The following is a 16,643-nucleotide window of genomic DNA, read 5'->3' as shown; positions in this document are numbered from 1 at the left end:
GTGTGTTGTCTCGTGTTCGTCGCTGGTTCGTCTGTGTCGTCTCCTTCACGTCTCCCTGCATATCTTTCTAAGGATTTCAGGTTTGAGGTTAGTTTTGTTTAGTGATGGGTAGATGAGGCTTCGTGAAGCGTTTCAGCACATTCCCCAAACTGTACCGATACTGTGTCGACACAGTGTTGCTGTTTTGCTCCATACTGACACCTGCTGGACTTTAAATATCATTGCAGGCAACTTACTTGAGACTCAACAGACACCTAGTCATACTTGTTTACACTGTAAGGTACAGTGGAACCCCGACTTACCAAATTAATTCGTTCCCGAGGGTCTTTCGTAAGTCGAACATTTTCGTAAGTGGAACATTTTTGTAAGTTGAACATTTTTGTAAGTGGAACATTTTTGTAAGTCGAAGCACCCATTGCGCGTTTCGAGTGAGGCGATGCTGAATGATAGGCTATAGGCTAACAACAATACTCTAACTAGAACAACAATACATCAGTGGAACAGCGATGCGCAAGTACGGAAGCCAAGGGGTTGTCTCCGAAAACATTAGAGCACTTTGGCAAACATGTGATGTCTTCAGGGGCGGATCTAGAAGGGTGGCATGCATGCCACCCTTCTAGATCCGCCCCTGAAGACATGGGGTGGCACTTGCCACCCCAAAATGATCTCTTGCCACCCCAAGTGCCACCCCAGTTTTGCATATGACGGTGTTGTTTATTAAAATAAGATCGCATTAACAGTTTGAGCGTAGTTACAGTCAGCAGTGAATATAAATGCTAAAACTGAATATATTCCCCGGAAAACAACCCTCATAGGAGCAGGCCAGCAAGTCTCGCACCAGTTGTGACATCACATCCTGTGTCGTGCGACACAGTCGTTGTGGTGCGTTGGTCAGTATCGCTTAATTTTTGTAACTTGATCCATTGTGCTGTGGTCGTTGCAATTTTCCCACCATTTTAATGATGATCCTGCACCGAAGCTCAGAGACACACGAACACACAGAGTGAGATGTTGAAGTAGTTTGAAAATGTGAATTTGTGGAGAGAACTTTGCAAAAAACACCCTCAACAAAGTCGTGGCTTCCAGGTTTGGCTTCTCCTTATCAGCTCGTGTGACGTGAGCATAAGTCTTTGCACAGATAATGTTCATATGTGGATTCCAGGTATTCTGGAGTTAATTGTGAAAGCAAACATTAGTTCACAGTGATGTTAATTAAGGCCCAAAGTTTAGGAACGAACGTCAGCACTTCACTAATGAATGTAATGCTGATTCATGTGCTTGTTTTGTAATGTGCATGTTGTGCGTTGCTATTTCCCATATTCTTTGGCACTGATAGATGAAGAGTCTCAGGCAGGACCGAGGCTGCCAGCTGCTGACAGTGAGCAGGGAGAGAGCAGCAGAAGCTGGGCAAGAGCAGGGCACCTTCAGCCCCCTTCATCAGTCAGAAATCATTTGGGTGTCTGTGTGAAATGTCTGATTTTTAAAATCTTTTTGTAGACATATTTATTAAATGTTTAACAATTATATAGAAGAAAGACAATGTAAAGAACAAAACATGACAAAACAAAAATGAGTTGAAGTTATGAACTGTTTCTGAGAGACAAATAACACCAGGATCCTTTTTGTGTAGCTGACAGCTGGTAACTGTGCAGGGGCGGGTCTAGCAAAGTGTTGCCAGGGGGGCAGGTAGGGCATTAACAGGGAGAGGGGGGCACAAAGAAATACTTTTCTTTCTTGTTCTCATTTAAAATGTCTCACTTTTAATAAATAATTATCTGAATCTTACAACAAACGTTTCCATCTGATGTAAAATGTATAGAAATCCATTATTGTACATAGTCATTTTTTAGGGTCCCATCATAATTTCTTCAGAAGTAAGTACTGCATATGATGCCAGTGTTTCCCACATTTTCTAGATTCTGCACCAGTACTGTGTGTAAAATGCATCAAAAAGTCCGTTTGATTCTTTCTCAGCTGTCTTTCTGTCTCCTTTCACTTTTTAAAGGTTGCCATGTTAGAAAACATATTTTGCCCTGCCGTGCTGTTTATTGATGTGGCAAATGAAAGGTTTATGAAAACATATCTAAATCTGTCATCAGTAATCAGCAATGATCATGTCTCACCTCTAGTCTCTGTCTTAATGTCAGGTTTCCACCGTGTGTTGTAGATGTTCAGGAGGTTAACTCGACCAACAGTCTACTTCCTGTTTAGAATACCAGGACAGGGAGGATGGTGCAGGTTTAAGTTTATTAGACTGATGCATGTATACCAACAAGACAGCGTCCATCACTGTGACAACAGCGTTTGTTTTCATTCAAAGGCTTTATGGTTTTTCCTTTAATACCTGGGGGGCCGGTCTCCAGTCAAAATGCCCGGGACCATTTTTTCTCCCAGTCCAGCCCTGGTCAGGAGTCACAGTCAAGTGTGAGCTGCATTGCCCCTCTGTGAACATTGTGGCTTTCCTAATGGCCCCTGTTGAGTCTAATTGTTGAATGTGTTTCTTAAATTTTACAGGTCTTAGTTCAATCTGTAGGATCAAGACATTCCTTTGATCCTGACCACCTCTCCAGCCACTCTGTGCTGGGGGAGGATTATTGTCGACACATCTCTTGTGAAGATTCTGTTTCTTGTGTGGTCAGCTTCCTGCCCTTTAGTGGCTTCACTGTGTTGTGCACGGTGCACAACCAACCAAGCTGAGATAAACAGTCTGGAGCCCATTTAGTGCTTCATATGAAAGTGTGAGGATTTGAAAGTAGAGATGGACCGATCCGATATTACGTATCGGTATCGGTCCGATACTGACCTAAATTACTGGATCGGATATCGGAGAAAAATAAAAAATGTAATCCGATCCATTAAATATCACGAAAGCACCTCACAAAACTTGCAACACGCCGTAACTCGCCTCAGAACGTTAGCAGTCGGAGCAGTATGCATCACGTGATAGAGCAGCTGTGGCATGCAGGACCTGTCGGTGGTCTGGATAACATGTGGAGCTTCGCTAGCAACCTGGCATTTCATCTCCGACAAAGTTATCCCCGAGAGAAGTAAAGCAAGTGTGTAAGTCCATCTCTGAATGTTTGTAAAGCATTCCCACGTTAAGCTTAACAAGCGACTGCCTCTCGCTCTCCGGCTGCTACTTCAATCGTGAAACTGCTTAAATGATCAGCTGATCGGCTTTTCTGTCGCGAGTCCGTGTCTCTTGTTTGTTTTTGGCCCACTTTGCACCAGAAAGAGGAAACCAGCGGCTGAACAACAGCAGCACGTTTAAGCTTGATCAGCTGTTGTTAGAATGTATTTAATATTACTTTCTACTCCAGGATCTTTTTCTACGTAGCTGACGCTGGTAACTGTGCAGGGGCGGATCTAGCAAAGTTTAGCCAGGGGGGCCGATAGGGCATGAACAGGGAAAAGGGGGCACAAAGACATACTTTTCTTTCTTATTCTCATTTAAAATGTCGAGCTTTTAATAAATAATTATCTGACACCCAAAGTTTTAATTTGATGTAAAATGAATAGAAGTCAATTACTGTATATAGTGACTATTAAGTCTAATATATATACCCTAGTAAGCTATAGTACTTTTTACTTTGGGAAGGTACCATCTGTGCAGTCTGCAATTTTGTTGAAGAAAGATGTTGAATCTATTTAATATTTCTTGAAAAATAATTGATTTCTGTGCATTTTTTTTCACACTGCATCAAATTAAGGTTGATTACGTCGATTAAGCATCATGAGGTGGAGCGTGAGGGGTGGTTCCTTATTTTTTATTTATTTCTTTTTGTTGTTGCTGGGAGTTGGAACCCTATTAGTTAGGTTGCTTAATATTTACGCTAAGTACTCTTTAAAATACCAGAATAGGGAGGATGGTGTAGGTCTAAGTTTATTAGATTGATCAGTATTGCTGAACTATGAAATATTTTTTTTGTATACAGGTATAACAGAATAGCTTTAGTGTAGTTGTTGTTTTAAACTTGAGTATGAACTTGCAGACTTGCAAAATGCAGCAAGATATTTTAAAAAACAGTTTTGTTGATTAAAAAACACTATATCGGATTCATATCGGTATCGGCAGATATCCAAATTTATGATATCGGTATCGGTATCGGACATAAAAAAGTGGTATCGTGCCATCTCTATTTGAAAGCAAATCTAAAATCAAGCAGGAGTCAGTGTGAGAATAATTTGTGCTTTTCCTCAGTCAGATGCTGGGAGTTTCAGTTCATCCATGTTCAGCGTGCTGTGCTTTGTGTAACAGGAGAATATGACAGTATAAATCAAGTCTTCATGTCACTGAAAGCCTCCACAGTCTGCTATGGAGGTGCATCAGTTTGGATTTACAAGAAGAACATTTCTTAAACCTGCCACAAGATGGCGCTCCAACAGAAGGGATGTCCACAGTGTAACACAGACACACACATACTGTGTGAATGTGTGAGTGAATGGGCTTTCAACACAAGGCTTCTGCTGCTACCTTTAATGACATAATTAGCTAACAAGAACAAACTGTTAATTACCAGCAAAGAACGGCTCCAGATTTTAGCTGCTGACCATTTTGTGAAACGTTGATTACATCAGCTTATTGTTGATTTTTCAACCTTAATATCAGCTGCTTTAAAGGAGCCTCGTTCTCTCGCAGTAACACTTTTCTTCACTAGATGCAGTGCAGGCACAGTCTGTGTTTCTAAACTACACACTAATGTTCATTGTTGTGCAGCTAAATCCTCCCTCTGGATGGGAAGAATCCCTGTCAGGCTTCAAACACCTGGCTTGGTGTTCTGGAGCTAATGTGTCACCTGTGAGGACTCTGAGATGAACACACAGCAGACACTTCAGTTCTCCGTCTGTGTGTCCTCAGTTTCCCAGCATGCCTTGGCTGTGGTGGTGGAGGTGAATGAGGGGGAACATGCTGCTCTGTCAGCACTCAGGTTTCATACCTGGTGATCTCAGAGGACAAAGCGGCGTTACAGCAGCGCACGTTGATGAGACCTGATGCTCTGAACAGTTCAGACTTCAGCCTCACTCTGAGAAAACAAACGACTGACTGTCAGCAGCAACTACACCTGCTCCATCAGTGACGGAGAGAAGAACTGAGACTGAGAGACATACAGCTGCAGGTCAAAGGTCAGAAACGCCCGCTCTTTGTACGGGTCAGGAGTTAGTACTGCAGAGGTCAGAGGTCAGCTTGCTGACAAACCATTTGAAACAGTTTGGAGCTAAAAGCACAACAGCAGAGGAAAGAAGAGACACTGCAGAGATGATGCAAAATATTGTGTTTTGTTCTCAGCTGTCAAAAAGTGTAACACACGTGTTCCAGCACAGCCTTTGTGTACTTTCACTTCTCCATACTGTCCATTGGAAATCCTGTTTGTTACTTTTTGATTTCAGTCCATGTGTCCAAAGCAAACTTCTGTCCCACACTTTCTCTGCTGACTCTTCACCGATGCTCAGATGATCTCAGATGATTTCACCAGAACTCATCAAAATTCGGGCTCCACAGAAACCCAGACGTCACTAAACAAGCGTAACAAGCAAAGTGAAAACTGGTCGTTCAGCTTTATTGACCAAAGATAAGCTCACATGTCACCTCATGACACAGACACTTATTTCCACAGCATGCACGAGGACTGACAATAAGTGTCTATAAAGCCACTTCTATCTGCCACACCTGTGCTTCTGTCATGGTTGCTCTCCTCTCACTCTGTCATTTATCCACAGTCTGCCTCCCTCTGCTCCGTCAGCTGACGTCCTCTCTACACCACCTGCTGTGTTTTATCCTGCAAAAACACATTTAAGAAGCGTTGCACCGAGTAACGGGAGGAACTGCTATAAAATACATTTAAAGGAGGTGGTGCTGAGTGCTGTGACTGGGGTCCCACCACTGACATCACGGGTGGAGGACATGTTGGAAAACTGCTACAAAGTGCTGTGCAGCCAGCAGAGCTTACAGTCTGTCCTGTGTGTCATACAGGCTCTCACACTTAGTGTTTCTGTGACACATTGAAGAGAAGTTTGTGTTGTTCACAGTTGTGCTTGTACTGAGTGACAGCTGACATGACCTAACAGGAATAATGTGTCTGTGCTGAATGAGAAGTAACACACAATGAAGTCTTGATGCATCTCAATCATCCAGGAAAGTGAGTCTGTTGCTTCTGTTCATCTGGACGCAGCGTTTTGTGGGAGAAACGTGTCGTCATCATCAGGTGACGTCTTCAGTCTCAGCTGCAGGTTTCAGTCTTACAAACAGGACATTTGCATAAAGACTGAAAGCAGCTGCAGGAACGATGGGCTGGGAGCTCCGTTCCTTCATCTTAATTATGCAGATTCTCAGGACCATTGATCAACAACCACTGATCCATGTCCATGAGTCCCATTCACAGAGATGTGGGAATGGCTGCAGTCACAGCATGTAAGATGGAAATAAATGAGAAGTATTTAGCTGAAGTGGATTTGATTTATCTTAGTTCTTTTTTAACTTGTAGTTCTACATTGGAAGATTATTGTGATATTGAAATATAAAAATACATTTATATTCTATTATTTTCTCAAAATAAGCGTCACACTCGTGGAAGCCGGTGTAGCCGCCGAAACGCCTGCATTTATGGAGACTTTCAGCCCCAGGTAGGCCAGTTATGGATCTTCGGATCCACATTATGTCAGCAGCTGTTCTCCACCGTGAACTGTGTTCAAACAAACACGCTCACGCCTCACAGACGACAGCTTACAGTCTGTAGAGATAAAGTGACTTCGTACAGCCCCGACCTGCAGACGCTGTGCGCAGAGGTTCAGGAGCAGAAGTCCCGTTGTAAACATATCACGGCAGACCCGACGATGTTTGCATGAACGCGCTTTTTTTAAAAGTCAGGTCAAGGCTCCAAAAGCCCAAAGGCGATATAACAGTTTGTGTTTGCTAAATGGATCATTGTAGTTCAGCTTTCCTTTGTTATATTTCTTTAAGAGCTCAAAATGTGTTCATTACATAAATAAAATGTAATGTAATGTAAGCTCAATGTCCTTACAGCGTAGCGTCTCTTTGATAGAGAAATGCCCAGAGTTACACCATCTATCGTTCACAAACACAGCCAGACCCCCTCCTCCCTTCTTACCACTCTCCGCTGTTCTGTCATAAGAGGCTCAGCAGCTAAAGCAGCACACCTGGGTCTCCCAGCCTATTAAAAGCAGCCCTTTGCTTCACCTGCTTCACTAAACATTATTATTTTAAGCAGAGTGGTGTGATTTATGTAGGCATTGCTGTGTGACAGGATGACTTTTCTTGCACACCCACCAAATGAGGGCGCACATGCTTCCACGCCCACTGGTGACTGCACACATCCTTTCAAGGAAGCATTTCATTCATCCCTAACAAATGGAACAAAACACTGTGCAGCGTGTTCAGGTTTGAACGTGGCCCTGGCCTCTCTCTGCATCCACCTGGCACATGCAACACACATCCACTCCCTGCTGAGCTGCTTGTATTTGATGTGTTGAAGTTTTGGTAAAGTTTGAATAAATTCCACTTTATTTATAGGAACATTTCATCTGTGGACTCCTGCTTCCCCTCTCCTTGAGCCAGTTTGTGACGGGAACATGACATAAGAAAAGTAATTTATCCCTTTTTGATTCTGTGTATCTGGCGCTCATCCAGTGAGTTCACACTTGGCAGAAACAGACTGAATTTGTCTGGAGAACTTTGGCTTCAGCCAAGTTAGATAAACACACTGTGTCTCTGTCAAAACAGCAGTGTAGTTGTGGCACCCCTGTGAGGGAATGACCACATGAATATTATTTTGTGTAAAACACTCATGTAACGGGACATTTTTCATTGCTATATGTATTTATTTTCAGTTTCTTTAAGAGGATAGAAAATCCATGTAACAGGGATTCATTTTATGTTAGAAAGCAGTGAGGGCGGAACTTTGGTGCTTGCTCCGGGGTTTCGGGGAGCAGTAAGTGGAGCCCACCTTCCGCTGCTTCCTCAGACACGTTCTGGAGGAAAGCAGAGACGCATCGTGTCTTCCTTACTCTGCTCTTCACCTGCTTTTACAGGTCGGTACACGGTGCTCGCACCGAAAATGTTGTTTATTGTCACCATGGTTACCCACGTTAATGTGAATGGGAGAGTTAAGGCGGTCCGCCAAAGTTATTTATATGTAAACACGGGAGAAAACCAGAGGAGTGTCCCGCGCGACCGCACCGCGAGCCCGCTCGTTAGGTGGAGCGCTCGTGAAGCAGAGTCAGTGCGCTCCTATGCTCTGTGCAAACGTGTTGTAATGCTCCAATCAAATCAGTTCTGTGAGATGTGAATGTTAATAGTTCTGTTAAAGTGACTGAGTAGATTAGCTAGTGTAACACAAGCACTCTGAGCAACTCTGTGTAGCTAACAGAGGCATTCATGGGTTGATTCAACAAGCTGTGTTTCATGATGCACTAAATAGTGATTTTGCCAGTAAATTACTGGAGGGAACAAATGTAATGTATTTACCAATGCTGTTATTGAATAGAACTGTTTAGCCAGTAAGACACTGCAGAAGACAATGTGATGTGTTTATTGATATGATAAAAGGATGTAGCTGTTATGGAAAGAAGTGTGAACTTGAGAAACTGAACCAGTTAAAAAGAGTATATTTCACTGATGTTGTGAAATAAGTAAATGTAATTGATGTGAATGAGGAACCAGCTGAACAGTATATTGAAAGCTCATGTTTAGTGTTTTATAGCATTTATTTGTGTGAAATAAATCAGACTCAGACACGTTCTGGAGGAAAGCAGAGACGCATCGTGTCTTCCTTACTCTGCTCTTCACCTGCTTTTACAGGTAACATATTTGTCATCGAGGTCTTCATCCTTGGGACCCGTAACATAGTAACTTCTTCATTGTTATACTTCTATAGTTTTCCCATTTTGTGAGCTGTGGATGTGGAAAGTGTCTCAGTGACACATCCACATGAAAACGGCGTTACCTTCGTTCATTTGCACGTCAAATGAACGAGCTGTTTGGACTTTAACGTCACAGCTGATGCTTCGATACTCGAACTCAAGAGTTCAGCTTCCACTCAGAGGTACAAGTACACACAGCAAAGATAAACGTGTACACAAGGTGGAACCCACAAGTGCACAGCTCCAACCAGAGATGGGCAGTAATCCGATTACTTTTTTCAAGAAACGAGTAAAGTGAGGGATTACTATTGCAAAAAAGGTAATTAGATTACTGTTACTTTCCCGTAAGCACGCTGCGTTACTGCGTTACTAAAACCGCAGCTGTGTGCAGATGAACAATGGATAATCTATCGAGTGTGGAGAGAGTGTGAGCGTGCAGCGTTTAAAGCGTGGAAGCACTGACCTTACTTTGAGTTTGACTCTGTAAAAAGTGACAAAAACATTAGCATCCGCTGTTCACTGCGTGGGAAGACAACATGCTCACTCACTATGTGTTAATGGGCATGCTTATTTATAACTTTGATAAAATGTCATAAAAATAATTCCATGCCAGCTCACCATTGGTGATCAGGTAGTTTCTGTTCCAGTTCCAGTCCCATAAATCATGAAGCTTGCTGCCAGAAAAGCTTCAAATCTCCTTTGAAAGCTGTTTGTGGTCTTGATTGTGGGAGCTTCAGTTGTCTGACTCCAGCTGCCACACAGTGCTCACTGATATCATTTGCAAAAACCCCAGTGTGACAATATTTATCAGTGAAGCAGAAATCAGGAAGTGACGACTTTTCTTTGAACATTTGCTAAGGCTAAGCTGTGCTTTCTACCACAGTTGGGAATTTCCTGGTTTACAACAAATTATTGTGTCAACACCGCATAAGATTTCAAACTACAGGAAAATCACTGGAGTTATAAGAGGCAGACAACGACACACACACCACATGCATGCTGTTGCTATTTATTGTGGATTAACCTGTCAAGGGCAAGAACAAAAGAATTCTGCCTCAAATACAGGAAATCATAGCTTTCCTGTATTTCCTCCATTGTTGGCATGCTGGTTAGTGCTGTTGCTCCACAGTAAGAAGGTCCTGGGCTAAATTATCCATGAATGTAAACGGCTGTGTGTTTCTATCTGATAGACTGGTGAGCTGTCCAGGGTGTACCCTGCCTGGTAACCTATCACTTCAGGGTTATTTCCCAGCCCTGCTGCAACCAGGATAGAGATAGGAGGATGGTAGTTGTTGTAGACCCATTCAATTTCAATTGAAGGATTAAAATGTTCCAGGAGCTCAACTTACTCCATCTGAACATGTTTCAATCGTGTTTTATGAACACAACATGCAGGTTTACTGAATATGAAAAGGTTGTGTTGATTTAACTCAGTTGTTTAAGTTTCTGCCAAAGCAAAACCTTTGTGTGCAACCAGTGTCCACTATTGAATCAAGTAAATCCAACATGTTTTTGTCAGTGCAAAAGGAGTTACGGTGCCTGTATTCCTGCACAATATTGTCCCGGGAGGGAGAAAAACTTTCTGGTGAAGTTTTGGTTGATTTTTGGGTTTTGCTTGACACTAGGTTGATTTTATCAGTGAGGTTTGGATTGTTTTCTTTCTCTAAGAGAGAGAAAGATGGATGATCCACCGGTGGTGATATTTTGGTATTTTGTGAGTTCCCGATTTAACAAATCAGCTCTTTAATCCAGACCTGAGAGGTTGAACTTTAAAGCGCTATAAAATATTCTTACTGGAAACAGTGGCAAAGTGTTTTTCTCCATGATTATAATGGGCTTGGGAGAAATTCACTTATATGTGACATTGATCACATGAGAAATCCTGAGCCTAAAAGGATTGCAGCGAGTCAATCCAGTCCAAAAACAAGGAGCTGTTTTCCTTTAAAATGATGACGTCATCTTGCTGGCGATGGAGGCTCGAATAGGCTGCGCGTGAGACTCCATTATCAGCAATATCTGGTATGAATGTGTGTGGATGTATGCATGTGACTGGACTGTGATGGACTGACGACTAAAAGTTTAACTGACTTGATACTGAGACAAAAACGGTGCCGACTTTAGGATTAGTGAATGTCCACAACAATTCACCCAGCCTGTAGAAGAAGGGTGGAGGTTTTGTCTTGCTTTGTTTGTGCAGGAGCAGAAAAATGACAGAGACTAAAGGGGGAGGCTGTAGCTTCACATGAGTGTGAGCTGCAGACTGAACCCTTTGGTTGCTAATGTTGAGTCACTGATGTTTGCATTAAGAAAATTGTGTTTTAATTAAGGTATCACATTATATTGTTGGGAATGTTAAATGCTAAAGTGAAGAAAAGCTTTGATTTCACTCATGACTGAACATGTCATTATTAACCATAGCAGGCCACTGTAAAGAGTCAATTAACTGTTATAGAGGAAAAAAAGGCCAAAAACTCTGTTAATACCTATGAATAACAGGGAATGATAGACTTGTCACATTCAAAATAGAGATATGTAATAACAAACACGGGTCCGTGTCATTTAGGTTCTCCATTGAAATAGTCAATCATTTAGAAAAGTAGAATATATATATATATGTCTCAACGCTGTTTCTCAATAATATTAAAAACCTAAAAACTATTGTTGTGGAAGATAGAAGTCACTGTGACAGCCCTCTGACTGTGGAGGACGTTTGTAATCCTATTTCTGCACTTAAGGCCAACAAATCTCCCGGCACAGATGGTTTAACTGCAGAGTTTTATGAATCATTTTCTAATCTCCTGGCTCCGTTCTTACTGCAGCTTTTCATAGGAAGTGTAGAGAATAACATCCTCCCTCCTACTCTTACTCAGGGTCTCATAACACTTATTCCAAAGATAATTGGAGACCCATCTGTCTGCTCAATGATGACTAGGGATGGGTACCGGTGTCCGGTGCCATGATTGCACCGGTTCTGACATAAACGGTAGCAACCAGACCGAAAAGCAGCGCACATTTCGGTGCTTTATTTCGGTGCTTTTTTTCCTGAGCCTTGATACACTTCTGGCCAATCATTTTACGTTTCCGAGGATAGTAGGCGGGGCCAGGTACGTACGTTCTGTTAGAGCAGAGCTACCAATTAGAAATGCCCAAGACGAAGCGGTCAAAAGTCTGGGTGTACTTCACAGCAAAATATGCAAACTCAGCAGCCTGCAACAAGTGCTTTAAGCTGATACTGTGATACTGTCAAAGGGGGTAACACCTCAAATCCGATGAAACACCTGGCGACGCATAGCGGGTTTTTTAAAGCCGAGAAATGCACCGTATTTGATGGCAGCAGCAGCCGTTCTTCTCTGTTGTTCGCGTGTAATTTACGTTGAGTAGGCTAACCACGTTATTACATTAATGCATGTAAGGTGAACTAGCAAACATCATCATAGCTACATGCGGCTGTCTTCTTGTTTGATGGCAGATACTCCCTTCACCCTGGCCAAAAAGGCTAAAATGACCAAAGAAAAAGAGGGAAACAGTTAAACATGAGAGGTTTTTGGATAAAGTTTGTATTTTTTCCATTGGTTAAGCACTGCTTCCAGCTAAGAGTGATACCATATATGCCCCATAGCTGCAGAAAAGGCTAACATTGTTATCTTTTTACACAAAACCAGCTGAACATGAGAGGTTTTTGGACCAATTTTGTGTTCTCCATTCTTTAAGCACCGGTTTGAGCACCGTTTGAGCACCGGCACCGTTTCAAAAGTACCGATTTGGCACCGGTATCGGATAAAACCTAAACGATACCCATCCCTAATGATGACTATGAGATTATGGCTTTAGTACTTGCTAACAGAATGAAAGAGTTCTTGGACACAATTATCGATGAGACACAATCAGGCTTTATGAGAAACAGACACCTTTCTAAGAACATGAGACTGGTTTTAGATCTACTTGATTACTCTGATTTGGTATCTGACTATAGCTTCATTCTCTTCCTGGATTTTTAAAAGGCTTTTGATACAATTGAACATCAATTTATTTTCCACTCTTTGGAAAAATTTGGCATTTTTCTGTAAAGCTATCAAAACCTTGTACACGAATGGCAATAGCTCAATTAAAACGATTAAGACTCCATCCCGAGATTTGACCTGTTATACAAGGAATCAGCACAGCTGATAAGGAGCTCATCATCAGCCAGCTAGCTGATGACACCACACTCTTCTTGAAGAATGCAAATCAAATCCGTCCAGCCCTTAGTGTTATTAGTGATTTCTCTGAGGCATCTGCTTTATGTCGAAATCTAAAAAAATGTGAATTACTAGCAATTAAAGGCTGCACTGCAAATGCTCTCTGTAACATTTCTGTTAAACAAGAAGTCACATATCCAGGACTGTTAACATCCAAAGACCAAAAGTCAAGATGCTCGTCAAACTTGTCAAACACTGTTGGGGAATTCTCAATGGTGCTTGGTGCCATACCCTCAGGGACTTTAATGTTATATAAAAACACTGACAGCTCAATATCTGCCTCAGTCACTCTCCCTGATCCAGCTGAGTCAGCAGTGGGAAAAATCTGCTTTTCACAGGAACTTGGTAACAGCAATAAGAGAATACGTAGTTTATTCCAAGAAGATATCATGTCTCTCCCATATATAGAATATCTTACTGGAACCGACATGTTCCAGATATCACCTGGAAGACAGTCTGGATGATCCCATAAATATCTAATTGTGAACAAGGTGAAGGAAATCTCATATAAAATTCTTCATAAATGTGACCCAGCCAGTCACTATATGGTAACATTTAAAAGAGACATAAATACTAATTGAACTTTCTGTGGGGATCATCCAGAAACTGTGGCACATCTCTTTTGGTTCCTCTACACAGAGATTCTGGAAGAATTTAGCAGTTTTGTTATTGTCCATATTTTAAGGGAGTTTTCTTTACGATGGGAAAATGTTTTATTCTTTTTCTTTAAGTTCCCCAGGAAGAATGATAAATGTTTTTTTATAAAAAAAATTGTTAATACTTTTAGCTATTTTATATCCATAAATGTAAGTTTATTAATAAAACACCATATTTCTGCCTTTTTATAAGGATATAAATTATAAATACAATCAATTTCAGACTCAACCAACAAAAAGCCTCTCAGAACAATATTTATATTGTAACAGTTGCTATTGTAATGCAGTGTATCACCACATGGCGGCGCCTCCTGTCTCACGACTGGTGTCACCCCCTTTTTGTTCTTCTTCGCACTCCTCCTGTAATGGATGCTCCCGTGTGTACGCGAACTAGTGTGCTCTTTAGTAATGTGTGGTAGAGGTAGCACTTTTATTTTTGATATTGTAAATAAATGAGTACTTTTTGGAAAGTCAGAAGCTGTTTCTCATTCGCTATCCACCTGCACACCTCTGCGGCTGGCTTCATCTCCACTGCACGTTACAACTGGTGCCCGAACTTTTTCCCCTTGGACTTCAGACAATTTTTGCATCCCGCCGAGGATTCTTCTCTTCTAGCACGTGAACGGTCTCGGAAATCCCCCCAGTTTTGCAGACGCTCGGACGTTTTCTCCAGCCATGGCCGCAGCCTCAGCTCAGGTGGGACCCGACTAATTTCTGGATACCGTGGTGTGCCGCTGCTCCGCTTGGGAGAAAGAAAAAGAGAGAAGCTGACTCCGCGACGCGAATGGACTCCGTGGATTTGTTATTTGTTGTTGGTTTCGTCTTCTAAGGATTAATTCTTCTGTGGAGAGCCTGGACATGAACATTTCTGCTGGCTTTTCATTCCCCTTTCCCTCTGCTGAGACTGACTGTAGCACATGTAAGTGATAGCTTGGCCGACTACAACCGTTGGTGCTGGTCTTCGGCTCAGTATAACGAAACGACTTAAAACTAATCTTGCATTGAGCTCTAGTGTTGCAGATATGCTATTGTAATAACATGGTTCTGATCACTCCAGTCTAATTTCAGATGTTGGGCGAAATTTTATATGTGTTTTTTCTAAATTTAATCTTGAACGCATTTTTGCAGTTTTGTCTTTCTAGTCTGACCTAACTGACTCTTTTACTGCTATATCAATAACTGCGCTGTGCCCTGGAGCGGCTTAATTTTTTTGAAATCGCAATGGCACACTGCCCAGACGACTCTGACTCAGACATGGAACTTACCTCGTTACCTATGTGCCAGATAGTTGAAAATGTGACTCCTAGCCTTAGCCAACAAGTGGTGGAGTTAAGAACTGAGGTGAATAAGCTTAGTGATTGTTTACGTGACTCACTGAACATACAGCAGAGTTTACTAAGGCAGTGGGACCAACTCACAACGGGGAACTCTCCCCCTCCTGCAGTCCCACAGTCTCCTGTTTTCCCAATGGCCACATCGACACCTCATGTTCATGTGATGGACAAAACTGAACCCACCAACAGTACCAATCCGTTCCTGCCCAGCAACCCATTTCAACCTACAAATCCTTTCCTCCCATCTCACTCACTTAAACTCAGCAGCACTTCCAGAGTGATTGCGGCAGCTTTACATCACGCAAAGCTGGAGCCTCCTGTGTATGCTGGGGACGGAAAAGTGCAACCTGAGGACTGGTTAAATACAGTTGGCACATACAAAGCCTCATTGAACCTAACTGATGGGCAATTGCTAAACGAACTGCCACACTTTCTTGCAAAAGAGCCCGGGAAATGGTTCAAGGCACTGAGCTCCCACATCACATCATGGGCTCAATTCTGTCAACTGTTTAAGACAGTTTTTCTGTCCTCCGACAACCAAGAACGCATCCTGAGAGGAATTTTGGATCGTGTTCAGGCTCAGGACGAGCTCCCAACGTTTGTCGCCCACATGTTGAGTGAGTTTGACAAACTGAAGAGCCCCCCACCTGAAAAAGACAGAATTGACCTAATTAGTAAACATGCTCTCGAAAAATACAGAGTTGCCCTGTATGGCGCTAATGTCACTTCTGTAATGGACCTGCTGCTACGTGCTCATGAGCTTCACTCAGTGCTTGGACCACAAAGACCACAGCCTGCTTTATGTAGCAAAGACAACTATAAGCCTGAACCTTACTGCTTCAAATGCTCTCAGCCAGGGTTCACTACACGCACCTGCCCAAACTGTAACACCCACAATGAGCCTCGAACACCACTAGGCATGGCCCAGTCCAGCCATTGCCAGCACCTGGCCCCTCTGACCCTGGCCATGAAAAGGTGGAATTAAGCAGCACCACATCCCAGCCACAATACAGGCAGTCGGGAAACTACAGGGGGGGGGGGGGGAGGACATTTCACAGAGGCCAACCTTCCCCCAGTTACTAACGGAGCCTCACACGCCCGATTCACTACAGGGTGGACACAGTCTTGGACACTTGGAAGACAATTTTTCACAAGTCCACTGGAATACCCCACTAAGAACGAAAGTGAACTTCAATGCTTCATCTGTGGATGCTACCCTCGACACGGGTGCTTCCCTCTCGGCTGTACGAGCAGATCTCATTCAAGTAAATGACTCTTACCCTAGAAACACAAGTGAGTGGAATGGTCCTGCAGTTAACCTCGCCAATAATGCTCCCTGTATCCCTGTTGGTGTTATTTGGCTCAATATTGGATTCATGAACAAGAACTTTTACCAGCGTTTTGCCATAATACCAGATTTGTCCTCTCCTTTCATTCTGGGAATGGATTTTATGGCAAGAGCTTCTGTTTCTATTCACATTCCCACTAGACGAGTCTACATTGAGGACATCCCCTGCCCACTCGCAGACAATGAAGAG

General features: G+C 42.6%; 1 protein-coding gene across 2 annotated transcripts; it reads left to right on the top strand.

The window, feature by feature from the left end:
* The first annotated feature begins 14,989 nt into the window (after positions 1-14,989).
* On the top strand, positions 14,990-16,383 carry LOC113017844 (uncharacterized). 2 transcript variants are annotated; one of them, XM_026160952.1, is made up of 2 exons: positions 14,990-15,679; positions 16,154-16,383. In XM_026160952.1, exons 1-2 carry the CDS (start codon positions 14,993-14,995, stop codon positions 16,376-16,378), a joined length of 912 nt encoding a protein of 303 aa, XP_026016737.1. In that variant the 5' UTR covers positions 14,990-14,992; the 3' UTR covers positions 16,379-16,383. The 2 variants fall into 2 exon arrangements, with proteins under 2 accessions (XP_026016737.1, XP_026016736.1); XM_026160951.1 differs by lacking the exon at positions 16,154-16,383 and adding an exon at positions 15,801-16,093 and having other exon boundaries at positions 14,990-15,761.
* Positions 16,384-16,643: the final 260 nt, after the last annotated feature.

Source organism: Astatotilapia calliptera, unplaced genomic scaffold (genome assembly GCF_900246225.1).
Source record: "Astatotilapia calliptera unplaced genomic scaffold, fAstCal1.2 U_scaffold_22, whole genome shotgun sequence".
Classification (NCBI taxonomy): domain Eukaryota; kingdom Metazoa; phylum Chordata; class Actinopteri; order Cichliformes; family Cichlidae; genus Astatotilapia; species Astatotilapia calliptera.
This window is presented reverse-complemented; position numbering and strand designations above follow the sequence as displayed.